Source organism: Salmo salar, chromosome 10 (assembly GCF_965601325.2).
Source record: "Salmo salar chromosome 10, fSalSal1, whole genome shotgun sequence".
Taxonomy (NCBI): Eukaryota; Metazoa; Chordata; class Actinopteri; order Salmoniformes; family Salmonidae; genus Salmo; species Salmo salar.
Window position 1 is genome coordinate 122,857,765 of NC_138300.1, and position 25,016 is coordinate 122,882,780.

At 43.0% G+C, this 25,016-nt stretch overlaps 1 protein-coding gene across 1 annotated transcript in view; it reads left to right on the plus strand.

The window, feature by feature from the left end:
* The window catches only part of LOC106561776 (protogenin B), a 50,605-nt gene that overhangs the window by 13,030 nt on the left and 12,559 nt on the right, over positions 1-25,016 (plus strand). The window contains exons 9-16 of the mRNA XM_045688632.2: positions 4,740-4,904; positions 5,363-5,668; positions 7,232-7,420; positions 17,737-17,832; positions 18,923-19,109; positions 20,915-21,042; positions 22,031-22,201; positions 23,252-23,440. Coding sequence (XP_045544588.2) covers positions 4,740-4,904; positions 5,363-5,668; positions 7,232-7,420; positions 17,737-17,832; positions 18,923-19,109; positions 20,915-21,042; positions 22,031-22,201; positions 23,252-23,440 — 1,431 coding nt within the window. The remainder of the gene's footprint in view (positions 1-4,739; positions 4,905-5,362; positions 5,669-7,231; positions 7,421-17,736; positions 17,833-18,922; positions 19,110-20,914; positions 21,043-22,030; positions 22,202-23,251; positions 23,441-25,016) is intronic.

Sequence of the window (25,016 nt, forward strand, 5' to 3'; positions counted from 1 at the left end):
TCTCAGCAACAAAATAGTGATCAAATTAAGATCCTACTAGAGGTCGACCGATTATGATTTTTCAACGCCGATACCAATTATTGGAGGACCAAAAAAGCCGATACCGATTAATCTGCCGATTTAAAAAATAATTTTATTTTTTTTTATTTTATTTTTTTTATATTATTTATTTATTTTTTAAAATTTATTTGTAATAATGACAATTACAACAATACTGAATTAACACTTATTTTAACTTAATATAATACATAAATACTATCAATTTAGCCTCAAATAAATAATGAAACATGTTCAATTTGGTTTAAATAATGCAAAAACAAAGTGTTGGAGAAGAAAGTAAAAGTGCAATATGCGCCATGTAAGAAAGCTAACGTTTAAGTGCCTCTTTCAGAACATGAGAACATATGAAAGCTGGTGGTTCCTTTTAACATGAGTCTTCAATATTCCCCTACCTGGGCTCAAACCAGGAACACATCGACAACAGCCACCCTCGAAGCAGCGTTACCCATGCAGAGTAAGGGGAACAACTACTCCAAGTCTCAGAGCGAGTGACGTTTGAAACGCTATTAGCGCGCACCCCGCTAACTAGCTAGCCATTTCACATCGGTTACACCAGCCTAATCTTGGGAGTTGATAGGCTTGAAGTCATAAACAGCGCAATGCTTGAAGAATTGCGAAGGGCTGCTGGCAAAACGCACGAAAGTGATGTTTGAATGAATGCTTACGAGCCTGCTGCTGCCTACCACCGCTCAGTCAGACTGCTCTATCAAATCATAGACTTAATTATAATATAATAAACACACAGAAATACGAGCCTTAGTTCATTAATATGGTCGAATCCGGAAACTATCATCTCGAAAACAAAACGTTTATTTCTTCAGTGAAATACGGAACCGTTCCGTATTTTATCTAACGGGTGGCATCCATAAGTCTAAATATTCCTGTTACATTGCACAACCTTCAATGTTATGTCATAATTACGTAAAATTCTGGCAAATTAGTTCGGAACGAGCCAGGCGGCCCAAACTGTTGCATATACCCTGATTCTGCGTGCAATGAACGCAAGAGAACTGACACAATTTCACCTGGTTAATATTGCCTGCTAACCTGGATTTCTTTTAGCTAAATATGCAGGTTTAAAAATATATACTTCTGTGTACTGATTTTAAGAAAGGCATTGATGTTTATGGTTAGGTACAGTCGTGCAACGATTGTGCTTTTTTCACAAATGCGCTTTTGTTAAATCATCCCCCGTTTGGCGAAGTCGGCTGTCCTTTGTTAGGAAGAAATAGTCTTCACACAGTTCGCAACGAGCCAGGCGGCCCAAACTGCTGCATATACCCTGACTCTGTTGCAGAGGTGACACATTTTCCCTAGTTAAAAGAAATTCATGTTAGCAGGCAATATTAACTGAATATGCAGGTTTAAAAATATATACTTGTGTATTGATTTTAAGAAAGACATTGATGTTTATGGTTAGGTACACGTTGGAGCAACGACAGTCCTTTTTCGCGAATGCATCGATTATATGCAACGCAGGACAGGCTAGATAAACTAGTAATATCATCAACCATGTGTAGTTAACTGGTGATTATGATTGATTGTTTTTTATAAGATAAGTTTAATGCTAGCTAGCAACTTACCTTGGCTTCTTACTGCATTCGCGTAACAGGCAGGCTCCTCGTGGAGTGCAATGTAAAGCAGGTGGTTAGAGCGTTGGACTAGTTAACCGTAAGGTTGCAAGATTGAATCCCCGAGCTGACAAGGTACAAATCTGTCGTTCTGCCCCTGAACAAGGCAGTTAACCCACCGTTCCCTGGTAGGCCGTCATTGAAAATAAGAATTTGTTCTTAACTGACTTGCCTAGTTAAAAAATATTATTATTTGTTTCTTTTTTTTAATGTAAAAAATCGGAAAATCGGTGGCCAAAAATACCCGATTTGCAATTGTTATGAAAACTTGAAATCGGCCCTAATTAATCGGCCATTCCGATTAATCGGTCGACCTCTAGATCCTACATCTGTATAATGCTGACTAAGTCATCACATACTCTGTACCCTACATGAAGGCTGAAGGCAGGAGTAAAGACAGGGAGAGGGAGAAATTAGCATGTAGGGTTATAAGGATAGATGACAAAAGGAATGTCCACAAGTCACAGCTATCTGATCTCTCTAGGAAAAGAGATGATTTATCTCAAGGGACTTTCTGGTTAAAACATGATGACGATTCAAATATTGTTTGATATGTGGGCGCTCTAAAGAAATCACTGGCGAGAATAACAGAGGTGTGGAAAAGTTGTTGTTTTTCTTCATACATTCATCTTTTCTGTCCAGAAAATAATTTAATTTTAAATATGTTTTATTTTGTACCAATAGGTTACAGGCGCAAAAAGTTAACTGAGAAGTGTTGCAAATTGTGGTTGAACTTCACAATGAAGGTATTGAAAGGAGTGAAAGTGTTAGGGTTAGGCGAGTCCATCTCAATAGGCTATGGAGGCAGGCAGGGCTCTAACCTCTACGGTTCTAATAGTCTAATGTGTGACCAGCTTTCCTTGGAGGCCATCTGTTGTCGCCACGGTGAGGTCGAGGTTTAAGCAGGAAGAATGGCCAATGCTCCAAAAATAAACAACAGCCACGGTGTGCCATTGTCCACACTCAACCTTCTCAACCACACCGCTCTCGCTCTTAAAGGGACAGGGAAACCATTTTCTTTAAGCCTGATATAATGGTTTTGAAATAGGACTTACTTAATAGGTCTACTACTCCAGACCAAACAGACCTCCAAAACACTTGTAATGTTAGACAAGGAGACCCTGAGGAAGGCACAGTGATGCCGAAATGTTGGTAAATACCCATTAAATTCCTGGGAGTTTATATATGGAGTGTGCGACTTTCTTTATTTTGATAGTTTATAGTTTATTCGCCATTAGTCAGCACCTCCACACAAACACATTTTTCTGGGTGTGCGCCAGCTCATGTTTTATAATCTGAAGATGATCTACAAACATTAGTTAACTGAAATTTTAAACAACAATAATTGCTGACAGTTGCTAAAAAAAACACTCTTAAAAAGGGGATGCAGACAAAAGTAAACAAAATGTTTTTCTTTAACTCACAGGTTAGGACTGTTTCAGGCCTGTGGGCAGGAAAGACATGTCGCAGGTTAGGACTGTTTGAGGCCTGTGGGCAGGAAAGACATGTCGCAGGTTAGGACTGTTTGAGGCCTGTGGGCAGGAAAGACATGTCGCAGGTTAGGACTGTTTCAGGCCTGTGGGCAGGAAAGACATGTCGCAGGTTAGGACTGTTTGAGGCCTGTGGGCAGGAAAGACATGTCGCAGGTTAGGACTGTTTGAGGCCTGTGGGCAGGAAAGACATGTCGCAGGTTAGGACTGTTTGAGGCCTGTGGGCAGGAAAGACATGTCACAGGGAATGTGACTCTGCTCTGCATTAGGTCAATGTTTACAGAAAATCTGAGGGGCAAAAGAGACTATTAGCAGAAAGATTCCCCAGCAAACCAGAAACATTCCCGGAACTTTAGCTAAGATTCCCTGTAATAGTCTAAGGGACACCTACCAAAAATGTGTTGCTCCGTGACCCAGAAAACTGAACTACAACATTATGTAGATAGTATTATGAGCATGAATGATTCAAGACTTGTAAAAGTAGCCATTCTTTTTTTTCTTTATTCAAAGTTATGATATTTAGCATCAAAAACACACTTTCACTTTGGTTACTTTTGTTGCACACTGGCTCACAGATCTTCTCGGTTAATATAAGGCCCTTTGGGCAGCTGTACTTAGCCTACAAGGGCCATCATTGCTCTTTCCTGCTAGCCAAACTAAAGACAGGTCAACGTTTGCTAGCTTACACAGCCCTCAAAATATGCAAGGGTCCCGACAACTAAATAAAATACTGTTCTGGCATCTGAGATTTTTGTTGTTGTTGCTATTTAGCGTGTTTCAACAGCTTCTTATCTTGCATTATTTTGGGATTCCTCCGGTCCGGTATGTACGTTTCTTTCTGCAAACATGGACAATGGAATGTGTGTAACAAAGGTAACCAAGATTTAACATGGCAACCTCATAATGTTGCTAGGGGAAATTACCCAAAATGAGCTACGATTTAAAAATTGTAGCTTTTTTTAAATTTATAATATTTAATTAATTTGCTATTTTTACAAGTTGTAGATCACAAATTCTTCAACTTAATTACAATTATCTACAAAATGATGTTGCCATTTTCCAGTTCTGTTTCAAGGGTGGTGGTTCTATCTAACGTTAGGATGATAACATCCCAAAAAACATTCCAACAATGTTTTTAAATGAAATATCCGTAGAACACTATCCTAACATTAACTATAATGTTGTGCACAACATCTGTAACAACCACCCACAGAACATTCCCCAAAAGTTCTAATTAGGTTTCCAGGTAATGTAATAAGACAGTATGCTCAAAATATGTCGCAAACAAAATGTGAGAGCAACGTTCACAGAACCATTTTTGGTTTGCTGGGTAGTTTACCCAAACAGTGAATACAATTTGTTTATACACCACAGGGTTATGAAGATCTCTGGTCTTTTTTTAAATTTTTTATATCTATTTTATTCATTTTATTTCTCATTTATTTAACCAGGTCCCATTGAGGGTATTTCCCTTTTTTTAAAGGGAGCCCTACATTTTAGGCATCTTAAACATTACCTATCCAACCTATGCTTTTCATCTCCTCCCTATGCATTCCAGGACTAAACAATGAAGAGTATCAGGCAGTGATCGGCAACGACACGACCAGCTACATCATAGATGACTTGGAGCCAGCCTGGAACTACTCTTTCTACATTGTGGCCTATATGCCCATGGGAGCTAGCCGTATGTCTGACCAAGTCTGTCAACACACTCTGGAGGACGGTGAGTAGAGCCATACAAATTTGTATACTTTCTTCACACCAATAAAATATACTTGAATTGAATTGAGCAGTAGAGGACAGGGACTCAATGATTCCTGTCACTAACTCACTTCATTTGAGATAATATTGAGGTAATATTGAGGTAATATTGAGGTAATATTGAGGTAATATTGAGGTAATATTGAGGTAATATTGAGGTAATATTCGGGTAAACGATGTGAGACGATGTATTATTATATTACTATTTATTATATTGAATATACATATTCACTTGCATGATTTTTCAGATAGTGGCTCTTCTGAAGAAGGTTTTTACCTTGTAATGATGTTAAACAGATTATGTGATTGTTTTACCCAGTTCAGTTGATGCACTGATTGGAAGTCGCTTTGGAAAAGAGCATCTGTTAAATGACTAAAATATAATGATGTATATGATATCGCTCTTCCTGTTTCCCTCAGTACCGTTGCGTACCCCGGAGCTCAGTCTGACCAGCCACAGCCCTACAGACATCCAGGTGTCGTGGCAACCTCTGTCCACCAAACTGTCCCGTGGTAACATCTGGGCCTACCGCCTCTCCTACCGCACGGCTGCAGACGCCACGGTTTTGTCTGTGGAGCTGGCCCAGAACAACACCCAGTACCTCCTGGGAGACCTTCAGCCTGATACCATCTACCTTCTCCGGATCGCTGCAGCCACCAGGGTGGGGTGGTGTGAAGCCTCCTCCTGGACCTCCCACCGCACTCCCAAAACCTCCATTAATAAAGGTAACTAATATCACAGCCTAACCCAATACCTCCATTAATAATGGTAACTAATATCACAGCCTAACCCAATACCTCCATTAATAATGGTAACTAATATCACAGCCTAACCCAATACCTCCATTAATAATGGTAACTAATATCACAGCCTAACCCTAACCCAATACCTCCATTAATAATGGTAACTAATATCACAGCCTAACCCAATACCTCCATTAATAATGGTAACTAATATCACAGCCTAACCCTAACCCAATACCTCCATTAATAATGGTAACTAATATCACAGCCTAACCCAATACCTCCATTAATAATGGTAACTAATATCACAGCCTAACCCAATACCTCCATTAATAATGGTAACTAATATCACAGCCTAACCCAATACCTCCATTAATAATGGTAACTAATATCACAGCCTAACCCTAACCCAATACCTCCATTAATAATGGTAACTAATATCACAGCCTAACCCAATACCTCCATTAATAATGGTAACTAATATCACAGCCTAACCCTAACCCAATACCTCCATTAATAATGGTAACTAATATCACAGCCTAACCCAATACCTCCATTAATAATGGTAACTAATATCACAGCCTAACCCAATACCTCCATTAATAATGGTAACTAATATCACAGCCTAACCCTAACCCAATACCTCCATTAATAATGGTAACTAATATCACAGCCTAACCCAATACCTCCATTAATAATGGTAACTAATATCACAGCCTAACCCAATACCTCCATTAATAATGGTAACTAATATCACAGCCTAACCCTAACCCAATACCTCCATTAATAATGGTAACTAATATCACAGCCTAACCCAATACCTCCATTAATAATGGTAACTAATATCACAGCCTAACCCAAAACCTCCATTAATAATGGTAACTAATATCACACCCTAACCCTAACCCAATACCTCCATTAATAATGGTAACTAATATCACAGCCTAACCCAATACCTCCATTAATAATGGTAACTAATATCACAGCCTAACCCTAACCCAATACCTCCATTAATAATGGTAACTAATATCACAGCCTAACCCAATACCTCCATTAATAATGGTAACTAATATCACAGCCTAACCCAAAACCTCCATTAATAATGGTAACTAATATCACACCCTAACCCTAACCCAATACCTCCATTAATAATGGTAACTAATATCACAGCCTAACCCAATACCTCCATTAATAATGGTAACAGGAAATCTGATAGGCTAAAGTACAGGGCAGGGAAAAGGCAAAAAGGCGTTGTTAGTTTTTGCCTGCCTCACTATCATACAAAGGAGGAGTAAATCACGGGAAAAACAGAGCTCAGACAGACGTGTGTCACAAAACAAACAATACCTCACAGTGATGGGGTGTAAAGAACTGAACTAAATAGTGTGTGATAATGACATATAGGTGTGTGAACAGGTGATTAGAATTTAGGTGATTGGGATCTGGAGAGTGAGCTGCGTTCAGGGGATCTATGTGTTTGAGTGGTGCCAGTATGTGTCCTTCATCATCCTCTTCATACCGACTCTCCTTCCTGTGTCCCCACAGTGCCACCAGCCCCACTGCTACAGCAACTGGAGCCTCTCAACTGCACCTCCATCTTGGTTCGTTGGCAGCCATCTCCAGGCTCCGTGGTCGTCCAGGGTTACCGGCTCTGTTACCATGAGGAGGGTCAACCAGAACAGCCCTCCATCCAGCTCCAGCCTGAGGACACAGAATACACCATCAGTGGCCTGGGTGAGTGATAGTTACAGTAGGTATAGATTCCCACAGGGGGACCAGTACGGGGGAAAAAAAAATAAATGAAATGGATGCATTCACTAGTGTAAGTCGCTCTGGATAAGAGCGTCTGCTAAATGACTAAAATGTAAATGTAAATGTATAGATTGGGTATAGGCGGGTATAGATTGGGTATAGGTATAGATTGGGTATAGATATAGGTTATATTTTATTTTATTTTTTTAAATGTTACCTTTATTTAACCAGGTAGGCTAGTTGAAAACAAGTTCTCATTTGCAACTGTGACCTGGCCAAGATAAAGCATAGCAATTCGACACATACAACAACAGAGAGTTACACATGGAATAAACAAAACATACAGTCAATAATACAGTAGAACAAAAGAAAACAATAAGTCTATATACAGTGAGTGCAAATGAGGTAAGATAAGGGAGTTAAGGCAATAAATAGGCCATGGTGGTGAAGTAATTTCAATATAGCAATTAAACACTGGAATGGTAGATGTGCAGAAGATGAATGTGTAAGTAGAGATACTGGGGTGCAAAGGAGCAAGATAAATAAATAAATACAGCATGGGGATGGGCTATGTACAGGTGCAGTGATCTGTGATTGGGTATAGGTGGTATAGATATAGATTGGGTATAGGTATAGATTGGGTACAGGTGGGTATAGGTATAGATTGGGTATAGGTGGGTATAGGTATAGATTGGGTATAGATGGGTATAAGTATAGATTGGGTATAGGTGGGTATAAATATAGATTGGGTATAGGCGGGTATAGACATAGATTGGGTATAGATATAGATTGGGTACAGGTGGGTATCGATATAGATTGGGAATAGACATAGATTGGGTATAGGTGGGTATAGATATAGATTTTGTAAATACATAGATTGGGTATAGTATAGGTGGGTATAAGTATAGATTTGGTATAGATTGGGAACAGGTGGGTATAAGTATAGATTTTGGTATAGACATAGATTGGGTATAAGTAAAGATTGGGTATAGGCGGGTATAGATATAGATGGGTATAAGTAAAGATTGGGTATAGGTGGGTATAGATATAGATTGGGTACAGGTGGGTATAGGTATAGATTGGGTGTAGGCGGGTATAGATATAGATTGGGTATAGGTCAAGATTGGGTATAGATTGGGAACAGGTGGGTATAGGTATAGATTGGGTTTAGGTATAGATTGGGTATAGGCGGGTATAGACATAGATTGGGTATAGACATAGATTGGGTATAGATGGGTATAAGTATAGATTGGGTATAACTATAGATTGGGTATAGGTATAGATGGGTATAAGTATAGATTGGGTATAGGCGGGTGTAGACATAGATTGGGTATAGACATAGATTGGGTATAGACATAGATTGGGTATAGATATAGATTGGGTATAAGTATAGATTGGGTATAGGTGGGCATAGATATAGATTGGGTATAGACATAGATTGGATGTAGGTGGTTAAAAGTATAGATTGGGTATAGGTGGGTGTGGGTATAGATTGGGTATAGGTGGGTATAGTTATAGGTGGGTATAGTTATAGATTGGGTATAGATTGGGAAAAGATGGGTATAAGTAAAGATTGGGTATATGTGGGTATAAGTATAGGTGGGTATAGATATAGATTGGGTATAGATGGGTATAAGTAAAGATTGGGTATATGTGGGTATAGGTGGGTATAGATATAGACAGTTTGGGTATAGGTGGGTATAGATATAGATTGGGTTTAAACATAGATTGGGTATAGGTGGGTATAGGTATAGATTGGGTATAGGTGGGTATAGACATAGATTGGGTATAAACATAGATTGGGTATAGGTGGGTATAGATATAGATTGGGTATAAACATAGATTGGGTATAGGTGGGTGTAAGTATACATTTTGGTGTAGGCGGGTATAAGTATAGGTGGGTACAAGTATAGGCGGGTGTGGGTATAGATTGGGTATAGGTGGGTATAGTTATAGATTGGGTATAGGTGGGTATAAGTATAGATTGGGTATAGTTATAGATTGGGTATAGGTGGGTATAAGTATAGATTGGGTATAGGTGGGTGTAAGTATACATTTTGGTATAGGCGGGTGTAGATATAGATTGGGTATAGACATAGATTGGGTATAGATATAGATTGGGTATAGGTGGGCATAGATATAGATTGGGTATAGACATAGATTGGATGTAGGTGGGTAAAAGTATAGATTGGGTATAGGTGGGTGTGGGTATAGATTGGGTATAGGTGGGTATAGATATAGATTCGGTATAAACATAGATTGGGTATAGGTGGGTGTAAGTATAGGTAGGTATAGATATAGATTGGGTATAGATATAGATTGGGTATAGGTATAGATTGGGTATAGGTATAGATTGGGTGAAGGTGGGTGTAGAACTCCAGCTTGAGGACACAGAATGAAACGTCAGTGGCCTGGGGAGTTTCTGGCTCCTGTGTAGTTGTGAAACATCAGTGGCCTGGGGAGTTTCTGGCTCCTGTGTAGTTGTGAAACATCAGTGGCCTGGGGAGTTTCTGGCTCCTGTGTAGTTGTGAAACATCAGTGGCCTGGGGAGTTTCTGGCTCCTGTGTAGTTGTGAAACATCAGTGGCCTGGGGAGTTTCTGGCTCCTGTGTAGTTGTGAAACATCAGTGGCCTGGGGAGTTTCTGGCTCCTTTGTAGTTGTGAAACATCAGTGGCCTGGGGAGTTTCTGGCTCCTGTGTAGTTGTAAAACATCAGTGGCCTGGGGAGTTTCTGGCTCCTGTGTAGTTGTGAAACATCAGTGGCCTGGGGAGTTTCTGGCTCCTGTGTAGTTGTGAAACATCAGTGGCCTGGGGAGTTTCTGGCTCCTGTGTAGTTGTGAAACATCAGTGGCCTGGGGAGTTTCTGGCTCCTGTGTAGTTGTGAAACATCAGTGGCCTGGGGAGTTTCTGGCTCCTGTGTAGTTGTGAAACATCAGTGGCCTGGGGAGTTTCTGGCTCCTGTGTAGTTGTGAAACATCAGTGGCCTGGGGAGTTTCTGGCTCCTGTGTAGTTGTAAAACATCAGTGGCCTGGGGAGTTTCTGGCTCCTGTGTAGTTGTGAAACATCAGTGGCCTGGGGAGTTTCTGGCTCCTGTGTAGTTGTGAAACATCAGTGGCCTGGGGAGTTTCTGGCTCCTGTGTAGTTGTGAAACATCAGTGGCCTGGGGAGTTTCTGGCTCCTGTGTAGTTGTGAAACATCAGTGGCCTGGGGAGTTTCTGGCTCCTGTGTAGTTGTGAAACATCAGTGGCCTGGGGAGTTTCTGGCTCCTGTGTAGTTGTGAAATATCAGTGGCCTGGGGAGTTTCTGGCTCCTGTGTAGTTGTGAAACATCAGTGGCCTGGGGAGTTTCTGGCTCCTGTGTAGTTGTGAAACATCAGGGAGGGAGTGGGGGAGGGGCTTATTTTGTATATGCACTGACATCTTTTAATGTGTTCTTGCTCTTTCTCTCCGTCCGTGCCCGAACAGTACGGCCTGACCCTTGTTTCCTAAACAGACGTCCCTCTACTCCCCAGCCCCCCCTCTCCATCCCTATCCTGGTCCTGTGTGTGCTGTCTTACCAACTCTTTGTGGTCATTGTCACATTTGGCATCACGATGGTCCCTGTCCAGTCCCCTCCGCAGTGTCTCTCCATTCCCTCTCCCAGTATTGTGTAAGCAGCAAAGCCTCCAAGGGGTTATGGCCCAGAGGTCAGGGTCCAGATGTTCTTCCCACCACCGTTTCCCATGGATCTCATCCATGTCTTGCATACGTTATCCCTGGCTATTGTGCTATCGCCCCTGGGCCAGAGCTGGCCTATGGCACCCTGACCACCAACCCCCTCCTCCGACACCTTGACTAGCACCCGATCTCCAGCAGGATGGGGGTGGTTACCACCTCACCCCACGGCCCCCTGGGACTGGCCAGAGCTAGACAGACAAAGGACCTATGGTCTTGAGACAGTGGAGTTGGATATAGAGAATTGCACTGTCTGTCCCCTATTTCACAATCGCCTCTGTGATACCCGAGGGTTGTGGGTTCGATTCCCCACGGGGGACCAGTATGGAAATGTATGCACTCACTACTGTAGTGGCTCTGGATCAGAGAGTCTGCTAAATGACTCACTACTGTAGTGGCTCTGGATCAGAGAGTCTGCTAAATGACTCACTACTCTAAGTGGCTCTGAATCAGAGAGTCTGTTAAATGACTCACTACTGTAGTGGCTCTGGATCAGAGAGTCTGCTAAATGACTCACTACTGTAGTGGCTCTGGATCAGAGAGTCTGCTAAATGACTCACTACTGTAGTGGCTCTGAATCAGAGAGTCTGTTAAATGACTCACTACTGTAGTGGCTCTGGATCAGAGAGTCTGCTAAATGACTCACTACTGTAGTGGCTCTGGATCAGAGAGTCTGCTAAATGACTCACTACTGTAAGTGGCTCTGGATCAGAGAGTCTGCTAAATGACTCACTACTCTATGTGGCTCTGAATCAGAGAGTCTGTTAAATGACTCACTACTGTAGTGGCTCTGGATCAGAGAGTCTGCTAAATGACTCACTACTGTAGTGGCTCTGGATCAGAAAGTCTGCTAAATGACTCCCTACTGATTCACATGTAAATGGTGTCCAACAGATGCAGAGGAGTGCATGTGGTTGTGCTATAGTCCCTAGACTGATAGAGATCAGATAGACCTTTGACCTTTATTTAACTAGGCAAGTCAGTTAAGAACAAATTCTTATTTACAATGACGGCCTACCGGGGAACAGTGGGTTAACTGCCTTGTTCAGGGGCAGAACGACAGAATTATACCTTGTCAGCTCAGGGATTCGATCTAGCAACCTTTCGGTTACTGACCCTCCACTCTAACCACTAGGCTACCTGCCTGCCCTCCACTCTAACCACTAGGCTACCTGCCTCCCCTCCACTCTAACCACTAGGCTACCTGCCGCCTCTCCACTCTAACCACTAGGCTACCTGCCGCCCCTCCACTCTAACCACTAGGCTACCTGCCGTCCCTCCACTCTAACCACTAGGCTACCTGCCGCCCCTCCACTCTAACCACTAGGCTACCTGCCTCCCCTCCACTCTAACCACAAGGCTACCTGCCTCCCCTCCACTCTAACCACTAGGCTACCTGCCGTCCCTCCACTCTAACCACTAGGCTACCTGCCTCCCCTCCACTCTAACCACTAGGCTACCTGCCGCCCCTCCACTCTAACCACTAGGCTACCTGCCTCCCCTTCACTCTAACCACTAGGCTACCTGCCTCCCCTCCACTCTAACCACTAGGCTACCTGCCGCCCCTCCACTCCACTCTAACCATTTGGCTACCTGCTGCCCCTCCACTCTAACCACTAGGCTACCTGCCGCCCCTCCACTCTAACCACTAGGCTACCTGCCGTCCCTCCACTCTAACCACTAGGCTACCTGCCTCCCCTCCACTCTAACCACTAGGCTACCTGCCGCCCCTCCACTCTAACCACTAGACTACCTGTCGCCCCTCCACTCTAACCACTAGGCTACCTGCCGCCCCTCCACTCTAACCACTAGGCTGTCCCCGTCAGATAGATGTGATTAGATCTCAATCTAGGCTTTTAACAGTTAAAGGATTTATCTGGAAGTAAGTTAACAGATTTATCTATAAGGAATCAAAAGTGTTAAATGTTATGTTCATGATGACATTAGTTGAAGTTACATACTAGGTAAATGCCTCAATACTAGTATCCTTTCTTGTTCGTAACCCTTCCTCCAGGCCTAGCCTATATGTTGAAGGGTAAGATAGTGGCAGTTGGGGGGGAAATCCTTTGTATCTTTCCAAGTTGAAGGGTAAAGACGGTCCCCCCCCCCCCCCCTTTGCCCTCAGAACAGCCTCAACTCGTCAGGACATGGACTCTACAAGGTGTCGAAAGCGTTCCTCAGGGATGCTGGCCCATGTTGACTCCAATGCTTCCCACAGTTGTGTCAAGTTTGCTGGATGTCCTTTGGGTGGTGGATCATTCTTGATACACACAGGATACTGTTAAGAGTGAAAAACCCAGCAGCGTTGCAGTTCTTGACATCCTCAAACCGGTGCGCCTGGCACCTACTACCATACGCTGTTCAAAGGCACTTAAATATTTTTCACCCTCTGAATGGTACACAATCCATGTCTCAATTGTCTCAAGGCTTAAAAATCCTTCTTTAACCCGTCTCCTCCCCTTCATCTACACTGATTGAAGAGGATTTAACAAGTGACATCAATAAGGGGTCATAGCTTTCACCTGGTCAGTCTATGTCATGGAAAGAGCAGGCATTCTTAATGTTTTGTACCCTCAGTGTATGTGTCCAAATTGAAAAGGTCATTTGAGTGGACAACCATTTCTATGGTATATATTATATCTGTCCAAGGTGGAAGGTAGATAGAAGGGTGGAGGGGCAGCCAGGTGGAGGGGCAGCCAGGTGGAGGGGCAGCCAGGTAGAAGGGTGGAGGGGCAGCCAGGTGGAGGGGCAGCCAGGTGGAGGGGCAGCCAGGTAGAAGGGTGGAGGGGCAGCCAGGTGGAAGGGTAGATAGAAGGGTGGAGGGGCAGCCAGGTGGAAGGGTAGATAGAAGGCTGGAGGGGCAGCCAGGTGGAAGGGTAGATAGAAGGCTGGAGGGGCAGCCAGGTGGAAGGGTAGATAGAAGGCTGGAGGGGCAGCCAGGTGGAAGGGTAGATAGAAGGGTGGAGGGGCAGCCAGGTGGAAGGGTAGATAGAAGGCTGGAGGGGCAGCCAGGTGGAAGGGTAGATAGAAGGGTGGAGGGGCAGCCAGGTGGAAGGGTAGATAGAAGGGTGGAGGGGCAGCCAGGTGGAAGGGTAGATAGAAGGGTGGAGGGGCAGCCAGGTGGAAGGGTAGATAGAAGGGTGGAGGGGCAGCCAGGTGGAAGGGTAGATAGAAGGGTGGAGGGGCAGCCAGGTGGAAGGGTAGATAGAAGGGTGGAGTGGAAACAAAGGGGGCCAGCTCCTCCCCTCCTCTACTCTACTCAGTTCAATTCAAGGCGCTTTATTAGCATGGGAAACATATTTTAACATTGCCAAAGCAATAAGTGAAATAAACATAAGTGAAATAAACAATAATAATGAACAGTAAACATTACACTCACAGAATTTCCAAAAGAATAAAGACATTTCAAATGTCATAGAATGGTCTATTCTCTCCTCTCCCACAGTCCTAAAGCCCAGATTCCTTCTGTTCTATCTTGGCCTGACCCCTGACCCTAGTCAACCCCCCCCCCCTTGTCCCAGGGGCCCTGGATCCTAGCAGCTGAATGCTGCCTCTGGCCCCCGCACCTCAGCCCCTAGTCCCAGGCCTCCCACCAAGCGTCCTGGCCCCATCCCCCACCACCCTAACAACAGGCCTGGATACACACACACACACACACACACCACACTGAATTCTATTGCACCATTTTTAAAGAGCGATTGGCACTAAAAATCAACTTCTCATTTTTGAAAATGGCTGACGTGGCATCGATATGAGTCAGAAACATTGATTCTAGTGTCAAAATGGACTACAAAATGTAAATAGAATAACTTTGGACATAAAGTATCTAGCAAGCGCGAAAATAGGTGCCAGGCGTACCATTTTGTGTCAAGAACTGCAACGCTGCTGGGTTTTTCACGCTCAACAGTTTCCTTATGTGTATCAAGAATGGTCCACCACTCAAAGGACATCCAGCCAACTTGACACAACTATAGGAAGCAATGGAGTCAAAATGGGACAAGTATCCCTGTGGAAACGCTTTCGACACCTTGTAGAGTCCATGTCCAGACGGATTGAGGCTGTTCTGAGGGCAAAAGGGGAGGGAGGGGGACGACTCAATATTAGGAAGGTGTTCATAATGTTTTGTCCACTCAGTGTATAGTTACAGTAGTTCTATATACACTAAAGTTCTAGACACATAATTTCAGCTGGCCTCTTCAAAGCTGCTCTTCCTTTCCTACTATTTATATGGTCTAGCACAGCCTAGTAGTCATGCTCTCCTCTGTGTACAGTTGACTTTGTAGTAACAGCATGGATGAAAGTCAGAACTAGTTCATCTAGCAGAGCATTGGGGACTTCCTTTTATTTTTGGTATTGAGGAGAGGCGGTCAGTAATCCTGACTGTTCTGTATTGTATTGGTATTGAGGAGAGGCGGTCAGTAATCCTGACTGTTCTGTATTGTATTGGTATTGAGGAGAGGCGGTCAGTAATCCTGACTGTTCTGTATTGTATTGGTATTGAGGAGAGGCGGTCAGTAATCCTGACTGTTCTGTATTGTATTGGTATTGAGGAGAGGCGGTCAGTAATCCTGACTGTTCTGTATTGTATTGGTATTGAGGAGAGGCGGTCAGTAATCCTGACTGTTCTGTATTGTATTGGTATTGAGGAGAGGCGGTCAGTAATCCTGACTGTTCTGTATTGTATTGGTATTGAGGAGAGGCGGTCAGTAATCCTGACTGTTCTGTATTGTATTGGTATTGAGGAGAGGCGGTCAGTAATCCTGACTGTTCTGTATTGTATTGGTATTGAGGAGAGGCGGTCAGTAATCCTGACTGTTCTGTATTGTATTGGTATTGAGGAGAGGCGGTCAGTAATCCTGACTGTTCTGTATTGTATTGGTATTGAGGAGAGGCGGTCAGTAATCCTGACTGTTCTGTATTGTATTGGTATTGAGGAGAGGCGGTCAGTAATCCTGACTGTTCTGTATTGTATTGGTATTGAGGAGAGGCGGTCAGTAATCCTGACTGTTCTGTATTGTATTGGTATTGAGGAGAGGCGGTCAGTAATCCTGACTGTTCTGTATTGTATTGGTATTGAGGAGAGGCGGTCAGTAATCCTGACTGTTCTGTATTGTATTGGTATTGAGGAGAGGCGGTCAGTAATCCTGACTGTTCTGTATTGTATTGGTATTGAGGAGAGGCGGTCAGTAATCCTGACTGTTCTGTATTGTATTGGTATTGAGGAGAGGCGGTCAGTAATCCTGACTGTTCTGTATTGTATTGGTATTGAGGAGAGGCGGTCAGTAATCCTGACTGTTCTGTATTGTATTGGTATTGAGGAGAGGCGGTCAGTAATCCTGACTGTTCTGTATTGTATTGGTATTGAGGAGAGGCGGTCAGTAATCCTGACTGTTCTGTATTGTATTGGTATTGAGGAGAGGCGGTCAGTAATCCTGACTGTTCTGTATTGTATTGGTATTGAGGAGAGGCGGTCAGTAATCCTGACTGTTCTGTATTGTATTGGTATTGAGGAGAGGCGGTCAGTAATCCTGACTGTTCTGTATTGTATTGGTATTGAGGAGAGGCGGTCAGTAATCCTGACTGTTCTGTATTGTATTGGTATTGAGGAGAGGCGGTCAGTAATCCTGACTGTTCTGTATTGTATTGGTATTGAGGAGAGGCGGTCAGTAATCCTGACTGTTCTGTATTGTATTGGTATTGAGGAGAGGCGGTCAGTAATCCTGACTGTTCTGTATTGTATTGGTATTGAGGAGAGGCGGTCAGTAATCCTGACTGTTCTGTATTGTATTGGTATTGAGGAGAGGCGGTCAGTAATCCTGACTGTTCTGTATTGTATTGGTATTGAGGAGAGGCGGTCAGTAATCCTGACTGTTCTGTATTGTATTGGTATTGAGGAGAGGCGGTCAGTAATCCTGACTGTTCTGTATTGTATTGGTATTGAGGAGAGGCGGTCAGTAATCCTGACTGTTCTGTATTGTATTGGTATTGAGGAGAGGCGGTCAGTAATCCTGACTGTTCTGTATTGTATTGGTATTGAGGAGAGGCGGTCAGTAATCCTGACTGTTCTGTATTGTATTGGTATTGAGGAGAGGCGGTCAGTAATCCTGACTGTTCTGTATTGTATTGGTATTGAGGAGAGGCGGTCAGTAATCCTGACTGTTCTGGGGTTCCGGAAACCTTTTGTTTCTAGAGGTCTTCACAGACTGTCGGCGGGGGGTCGGCGGGGGGTCGGCGGGGGGTCGGGGGACGGGAAGGGGAGGGGGGGGGTCGGCGGGGGGTCGGCGGGGGGGAGGGGGGACGACAGGAGACACTGGGCTCTGTGTAAATAGAGAACGGTCAGCTAAGACCAAGGGGTCGTCTGCCCTCCAGCTCTTAGGGGCTAGTACTTTAACTAAAGTTAACAAAAGTTTGCTTTTTTTTTCATTTATTTCTTATGTTTTGACTGATAAAAGGCCATTTCAGATGTGCCTTTTGTTTGCACCGATGTTTTTAACACGTATGTGGGTCAGTTGACAATAGACAGAAAATGTAATATTTATTTCCACAGGAATTTTTTTTTTTTAATCTACCATTTATTGTTTTCCAGACCCAAGGAGGAAATACCATGTGAAACTGTTGGCATTAAGCCTTGTAGGAGATGGTTACCAGGCCGACCAGACACTCAGCACCCCAGGATGTGTGTGTAAGTAAACAGAAAAATCAGATCAATTCTTTACTATTGATCTGCTTCAGCTTCTGTTCATCCTGAATATCTACATTGGCCTCTAACACATCTCCCACTACCATAAAAATACTTCTGTTCATCCTGAATATCTCTACATTGGCCTCTAACACATCTCCCACTACCATAAAAATACTTCTGTTCATCCTGAATATCTACATTGGCCTCTAACACATCTCCCACTACCATAAAAATACTTCTGTTCATCCTGAATATCTCTACATTGGCCTCTAACACATCTCCCACTACCATAAAAATACTTCTGTTCATCCTGAATATCTACATTGGCCTCTAACACATCTCCCACTACCATAAAAATACTTCTGTTCATCCTGAATATCTACATTGGCCTCTAACACATCTCCCACTACCATAAAAATACTTCTGTTCATCCTGAATATCTCTACATTGGCCTCTAACACATCTCCCACTACCATAAAAATACTTCTGTTCATCCTGAATATCTCTACATTGGCCTCTAACACATCTCCCACTACCATAAAAATACTTCTGTTCATCCTGAATATCTCTACATTGGCCTCTAACACATCTCCCACTACCATAAAAATACTTCTGTTCATCCTGAATATCTCTACATTGGCCTCTAACACATCTCCCACTACCATAAAAATACTTCTGTTCATCCTGAATATCTCTACATTGGCCTCTAACACATCTCCCACTACCATAAAAATACTTCTGTTCATCCTGAATATCTCTACATTGGCCTCTTAACACATCTCCCACTACCATAAAAATACTTCTGTTCATCCTGAATATCTCTACATTGGCCTCTAACACATCTCCCACTACCATAAAAATACTTCTGTTCATCCTGAATATCTACATTGGCCTCTAACACATCTCCCACTACCATAAAAATACTTTTGTTCATCCTGAATATCTACATTGGCCTCTAACACATCTCCCACTACCATAAAAATACTTCTCGACAGCTGAAGCAAGCGCGTGCGTTTTCTACAGGAAATTAGATTTTTCTTGTTGTGACATTTTTTTTCTTCTTCCATCTGTGTGTGGGTGTGTCTTGTAGCTGTACGAGATCATCCGGTGGCCTCCCCTCCAGCCCCGGACCATGTGATTGCGGTGGCTAACAGCTCGTCAGCGGTGTACCTGCGATGGAGCCGTCCTGCCTTCTCCTCTAGGAAGGCTGTCAGCTACACAGCTCGCTGTACCCCTGTGGGCCTGATGAACGCATCAGCCATACGCTACATACAGACGTGAGTTCATGACCGATGTTCTGCAACAGAACTGCTCAAGTTCAACAAGATATTTATGGTCATCAATAAGAAAGGAGGACCAAGGCACTCTTCATATAATTAATAAATAATGATGAATAAATAATAATATTAATAAATAATAATTAATAAATAATAATTAATAATTGATAATTAATACATAATAATTCATCGTTTGTAAATAATAATTAATAAATCATAATTATTAATTAATACATAATAAATAATAATTAATACATAATAATTAATCATTAATTATTTAATGAATAAGCAATAAATAATAATTAATACATCATAAATAATAGATAGTAATTAATACATAATAATTAATCGTTAGTAAATAGTAATTAATAAATAATCATTAATAAATAATATTTTATAATTAATACATAATAATTCATTATTAATTATTCATTATATTTCTGATGACCATTTCACCCTTTTTACCAAAGAGCCCCTTCTGTCTACCAAAATGTACTATTGTGTACCTTAGTAACGCTTCTCTTCCTCTTCTTTCTACAAGATACTTATGATGTTTATACCTGTATCCTGGGGTCTGTTGAAGAATAAGAAGAATACTTTACTACTATATTAATACTAAGATTATTATTTTACTTTTATTTAACTAGGCAAGTCAGTTTTAAGAACAAATTCTTATTTACAATGACGGCCTACCGGGGAACAGTGGGGTTAACTGCCTTGTTCAAGGTCTCGCAACCTTTCGGTTACTAGTCCAACGCTCTAACCACTAGGTGGAACAAAAATATAAATGCAACATGCAACAATTTAATTTATTTTACTGAGTTACAGTTTATCTAAGGAAATCAGTCAATTGAAATATATTCATTACGCCCTAATCTATGGATTTCACATGACTTGGAATACAGATATACATCTGTTGGTCACAGATACATTTTAAATAAATGGGGCACACAATGGGCCTCAGGATCTCGTCACGGTAGTTTTGTGCATTAAAATTGCCATCGATAAAATGAAATTGTGTTTGTTGTCTATAGCTTATGCCTGCACATACCATAACCCCACCGCCACCATGGGGCACTCTGATCACAAAGTTGACATCCGCAAACCGCTCGCCCACTTGGCGCCAAACACGTGGTCTGTGGTTGTGAGGCCGGTTGGACGTACTGCCAAATTCTCTAAAATTACATTGGAGGCGGCTTATGGTAGAGAAATTAACATTAAATTATCTGGAAACAGCTCTGGTGTACATTCCTGCAGTCAGCATGCCAATTTCACTCTCCCTCAAACCTTGAGAGATCTGTGGCATTGTGTTGTGTGACAAAACTGCGCATTTTAGAGTGGCTTTTTATTGTCCCCAGCACAAGGTGCACCTGTGTAATAATCATACTGTTTAATCAGCTTCTTGATATGCCACACCTGTCAGGTGGATGGATTATCTTGGCAAAGGAGAAATGCTCACTAACAGGGATGTAAACAAATTTGTGAACAACATTTTAGAGAAATAAGCGTTTTGTGCGTATGGAAACATTTCTGGGATCTTTTATTTCAGCTCATGAAACATGGGACCAACACTTTACATGTTGCAGTGTACTCTACTACGATGCTATTGTCCATTCCATTGTCATTTTTCAGATCATGGAAATTGATATTGCATGTGGTGATCTAGTTTTACACTTTACTTCTGACAAGAGACTGAAACGCAACATTGTTATGAACACTTGAGCGATTGTTATTTTTTGATTTATTGTTTTTTATTTTTTTGATTGCTAATATTTATTCTGTGATGTCTGTTTTGTCCTCGTCAGTACCAACCAGAGTGTGCTGATACAGAGCCTGGACTCCAACACTCCCTACGAGTTAGTGGTGCGTCTTCATGTCGACCAACTGGCCAGTCCCTGGAGCACGGTTGTCTTTCAGAGGACTCTACCAGCAGGTAAACAATCCTCTTATTCTCTTCTGACTATCATGTCACGTTTCCCAAGGATAACAAGGATAAAGATTCCTTCATGATCTATACATTATGAAGGAGTTTATTTAACTTTAAGTGACATCAACAGTATAGCTTCCTTCCAAGTCTACTCTTGAGATGTACCTGGCCGGTACTCTGCTCTGCACCTTGAGACTAATGCCCCGGTTATATAGATAGTGTTATTGAACACTGGTCACCTCATATTCTGTGTACATACTGTTGTTGACTCACTGTTTATGTATATACTGTATTCTTAACATAGCTCATTCTAATATACCTACTACTGTATATACTGTTGTTGACTCACTGTTTATGTATATACTGTATTCTTAACATAGCTCATTCTAATATACCTACTACTGTATATACTGTTGTTGACTCACTGTTTATGTATATACTGTCTTCTTAACATAGCTCATTCTAATATACCTACTACTGTATATACTGTTGTTGACTCACTGTTTATGTATATACTGTATTCTTAACATAGCTCATTCTAATATACCTACTACTGTATATACTGTTGTTGACTCACTGTTTATGTATATACTGTATTCTTAACATAGATCTCATCTAGGTTGTTCGACTCATTCTGACATTTTTTGTTTGTTTGTTTATATTTTGATTATTTCTGTATTTTGTATTGTATTTACTAGACATAGTAACATAAGCATTACGCTGCACCTGCTGTAACACCTGCTGTAACACCTGCCGTAACACTTGCCGTAACGCTTGCCGTAACGCCTGCCGTAACGCCTGCCGTAACGCCTGCCGTAACACCTGCCGTAACACCTGCCGTAACACATTTGTGTACGCGACAATAAACGTTATTTTATTTGAGATGGGCGAGAACACACAATAACATTCACCAATCAAAGCTGTTGGTACTCGATGACGGACCAAGATACATTTAAAGGTTAAGAGACTCAAATGACCCGTTTCTGTTCATCAGCGCCCAGCCACCCTCCTGAAGGTGTGAGGGTGAGTCTGATTGAGGACGGCACAGCCCTGGTTTCCTGGAGAGAACCAGAGGAGAACAACCTGGCAGTGACGCACTACACCATCCTGTACGCCTCACAGAGGGCCTGGCTGGCCGGATACTGGCAGACGCTGCAGAGGGAGGGTGAGTGGATCAGCCAGACACTGTGGAGGGAGGGTGAGTGGATCAGCTAGATACTGGCAGACGCTGCAGAGGGAGGGTGAGTGGATCAGCCAGACACTGTGGAGGGAGGGTGAGTGGATCAGCTAGATACTGGCAGACGCTGCAGAGGGAGGGTGAGTGGATCAGCTAGATACTGGCAGACGCTGCAGAGGGAGGGTGAGTGGATCAGCTAGATACTGGCAGACGCTGCAGAGGGAGGGTGAGTGGATCAGCTAGATACTGGCAGACGCTGCAGAGGGAGGGTGAGTGGATCAGCTAGATACTGGCAGACGCTGCAGAGGGAGGGTGAGTGGATCAGCCAGACACTGCGGAGGGAGGGTGAGTGGATCAGCCAGACACTGCGGAGGGAGGGTGAGTGGATCAGCCAGACACTGCGGAGGGAGGGTGAGTGGATCAGCCAGACACTGCAGAGGGAGGGTGAGTGGATCAGCCAGACACTGCGGAGGGAGGGTGAGTGGATCAGCCAGACACTGCAGAGGGAGGGTGAGTGGATCAGCCAGACACTGCAGAGGGAGGGTGAGTGGATCAGCCAGACACTGCAGAGGGAGGGTGAGTGGATCAGCCAGACACTGCGGAGGGAGGGTGAGTGGATCAGCCAGACACTGCAGAGGGAGGGTGAGTGGATCAGCCAGACACTGCAGAGGGAGGGTGAGTGGATCAGCCAGACACTGCAGAGGGAGGGTGAGTGGATCAGCCAGACACTGCAGAGGGAGGGTGAGTGGATCAGCCAGACACTGCAGAGGGAGGATGAGTGAGATGGTTACACAGCCAGATATTATAGAGGAATTGTAAACACAGGTGGATGTTTTGGAAGGGAAGGGGCTGGAGACAGACTTGGGCAGAAGCTTTGAGAGCAGAGTGTTGTAGCTACTGTTTGAGTCCAGATTTAAACATGTCTGAGTATCTGGCCAGTGTCCATCCAAGATTTGGGTCTGGTTTTTTTGGGGAATGGCTGTGATATGATGCATTCTACTCCAGTCCGCTCTAAAAACCTGTCTGCTGTCCCTACAGGAAGTAACACCATGGCCCTGCTGGAGCGTCTGGAGCCTGGTAACGTCTACCTGGTGAAGATCTCTGCCTCCAACCAGGTGGGAGACGGGCCCTTCTCTACTACTGTGGAGCTGGCCCTGGGGCCTGGGTCTAGACACAGAGGGAAGAGCCCCAGGCACTCAGGCAGCGCATCCTCCTCAGACACCACAGGTTAGTTATGTTGTAGTGTTGTTGGACTGGAGAGTGTTGTAGTTAGTGTTGTTGTAGTGTTGTTGGACTAGAGTATTGTAGTTAGTATTGTTGTAGTGTTGTTGGACTGGAGAGTGTTGTAGTTAGTATTGTTGTAGTGTTGTTGGACTAGAGAGTATTGTAGTTAGTGTTGTTGTAGTGTTGTTGGACTAGAGAGTATTGTAGTTAGTATTGTAGTTAGTGTTGTAGTTAGTGTTGTAGTTAGTATTGTAGTTAGTATTGTGGCTAGTGGTCAGTATTGTTGTAGTGTTGTTGGACTGGAGAGTATTGTAGTTAGTATTGTTGTAGTGTTGTTGGACTGGAGAGTATTGTAGTTAGTATTGTAGTTAGTATTGTAGTTAGTATTGTGGCTAGTGGTCAGTATTGTTGTAGTGTTGTTGGACTGGAGAGTATTGTAGTTAGTATTGTTGTTAGTATTGTTGGACTAGAGAGTATTGTAGTTAGTATTGTAGTTAGTATTGTAGTTAGTATTGTAGTTAGTATTGTAGTTAGTATTGTTGTAGTGTTGTTGGACTAGAGAGTATTGAAGTTAGTATTGTTGTTAGTATTGTTGGACTAGAGAGTATTGTAGTTAGTATTGTGGCTAGTGGTCAGTATTGTCGGACTGCAGAGACATAGGACCTGTCATATCTTGGACTTTGAGCATAATGCAGTTGATGACAACATGACCCTAAACAGAATACAGTCTCTTACTTTACCTGCTTTCAGTGCTTCTAGTAGGCATTGTTTAAATCAAATAAAATGTTATTTGTCACATGATTTGATTGGTTAACGTAGACCTTATAGTGAAATGCTTACTTACAAGCCCTTAAACAACAATGCAGTTTAAAAAAAATACAAACAAAAAAAAGGTAAGAGATAAGAATAACAAATAACTAAAGAGCAGCAGTAAATAACAACAGCAGGGCTATATACAGGGGGTACCGATACAGAGTCAATGTGGAGGCTATATACAGGGGGTACCGGTACAGAGTCAATGTGGAGGCTATATACAGGGTGTTACGGTACAGAGTCAATGTGGAGGCTATATACAGGGGGTACCGATACAGAGTCAATGTGGAGGCTATATACAGGGTGTTACGGTACAGAGTCAATGTGGAGGCTATATACAGGGTGTTACGGTACAGAGTCAATGTGGAGGCTATATACAGGGGGTACCGATACAGAGTCAATGTGGAGGCTATATACAGGGGGTACCGGTACAGAGTCAATGTGGAGGCTATATACAGGGGGTACCGGTACAGAGTCAATGTGGAGACTATATACAGGGGGGTACCGGTACAGAGTCAATGTGGAGGCTATATACAGGGTGTTACGGTACAGAGTCAATGTGGAGGCTATATACAGGGGGCACCGGTACAGAGTCAATGTGGAGGCTATATACAGGGGGTACCGGTACAGAGTCAATGTGGAGGCTATATACAGGGGGTACCGGTACAGAGTCAATGTGGAGGCTATATACAGGGGGTACAGGTACAGAGTCAATGTGGAGGCTATATACAGGGGGTACTGGTACAGAGTCAATGTGGAGGCTATA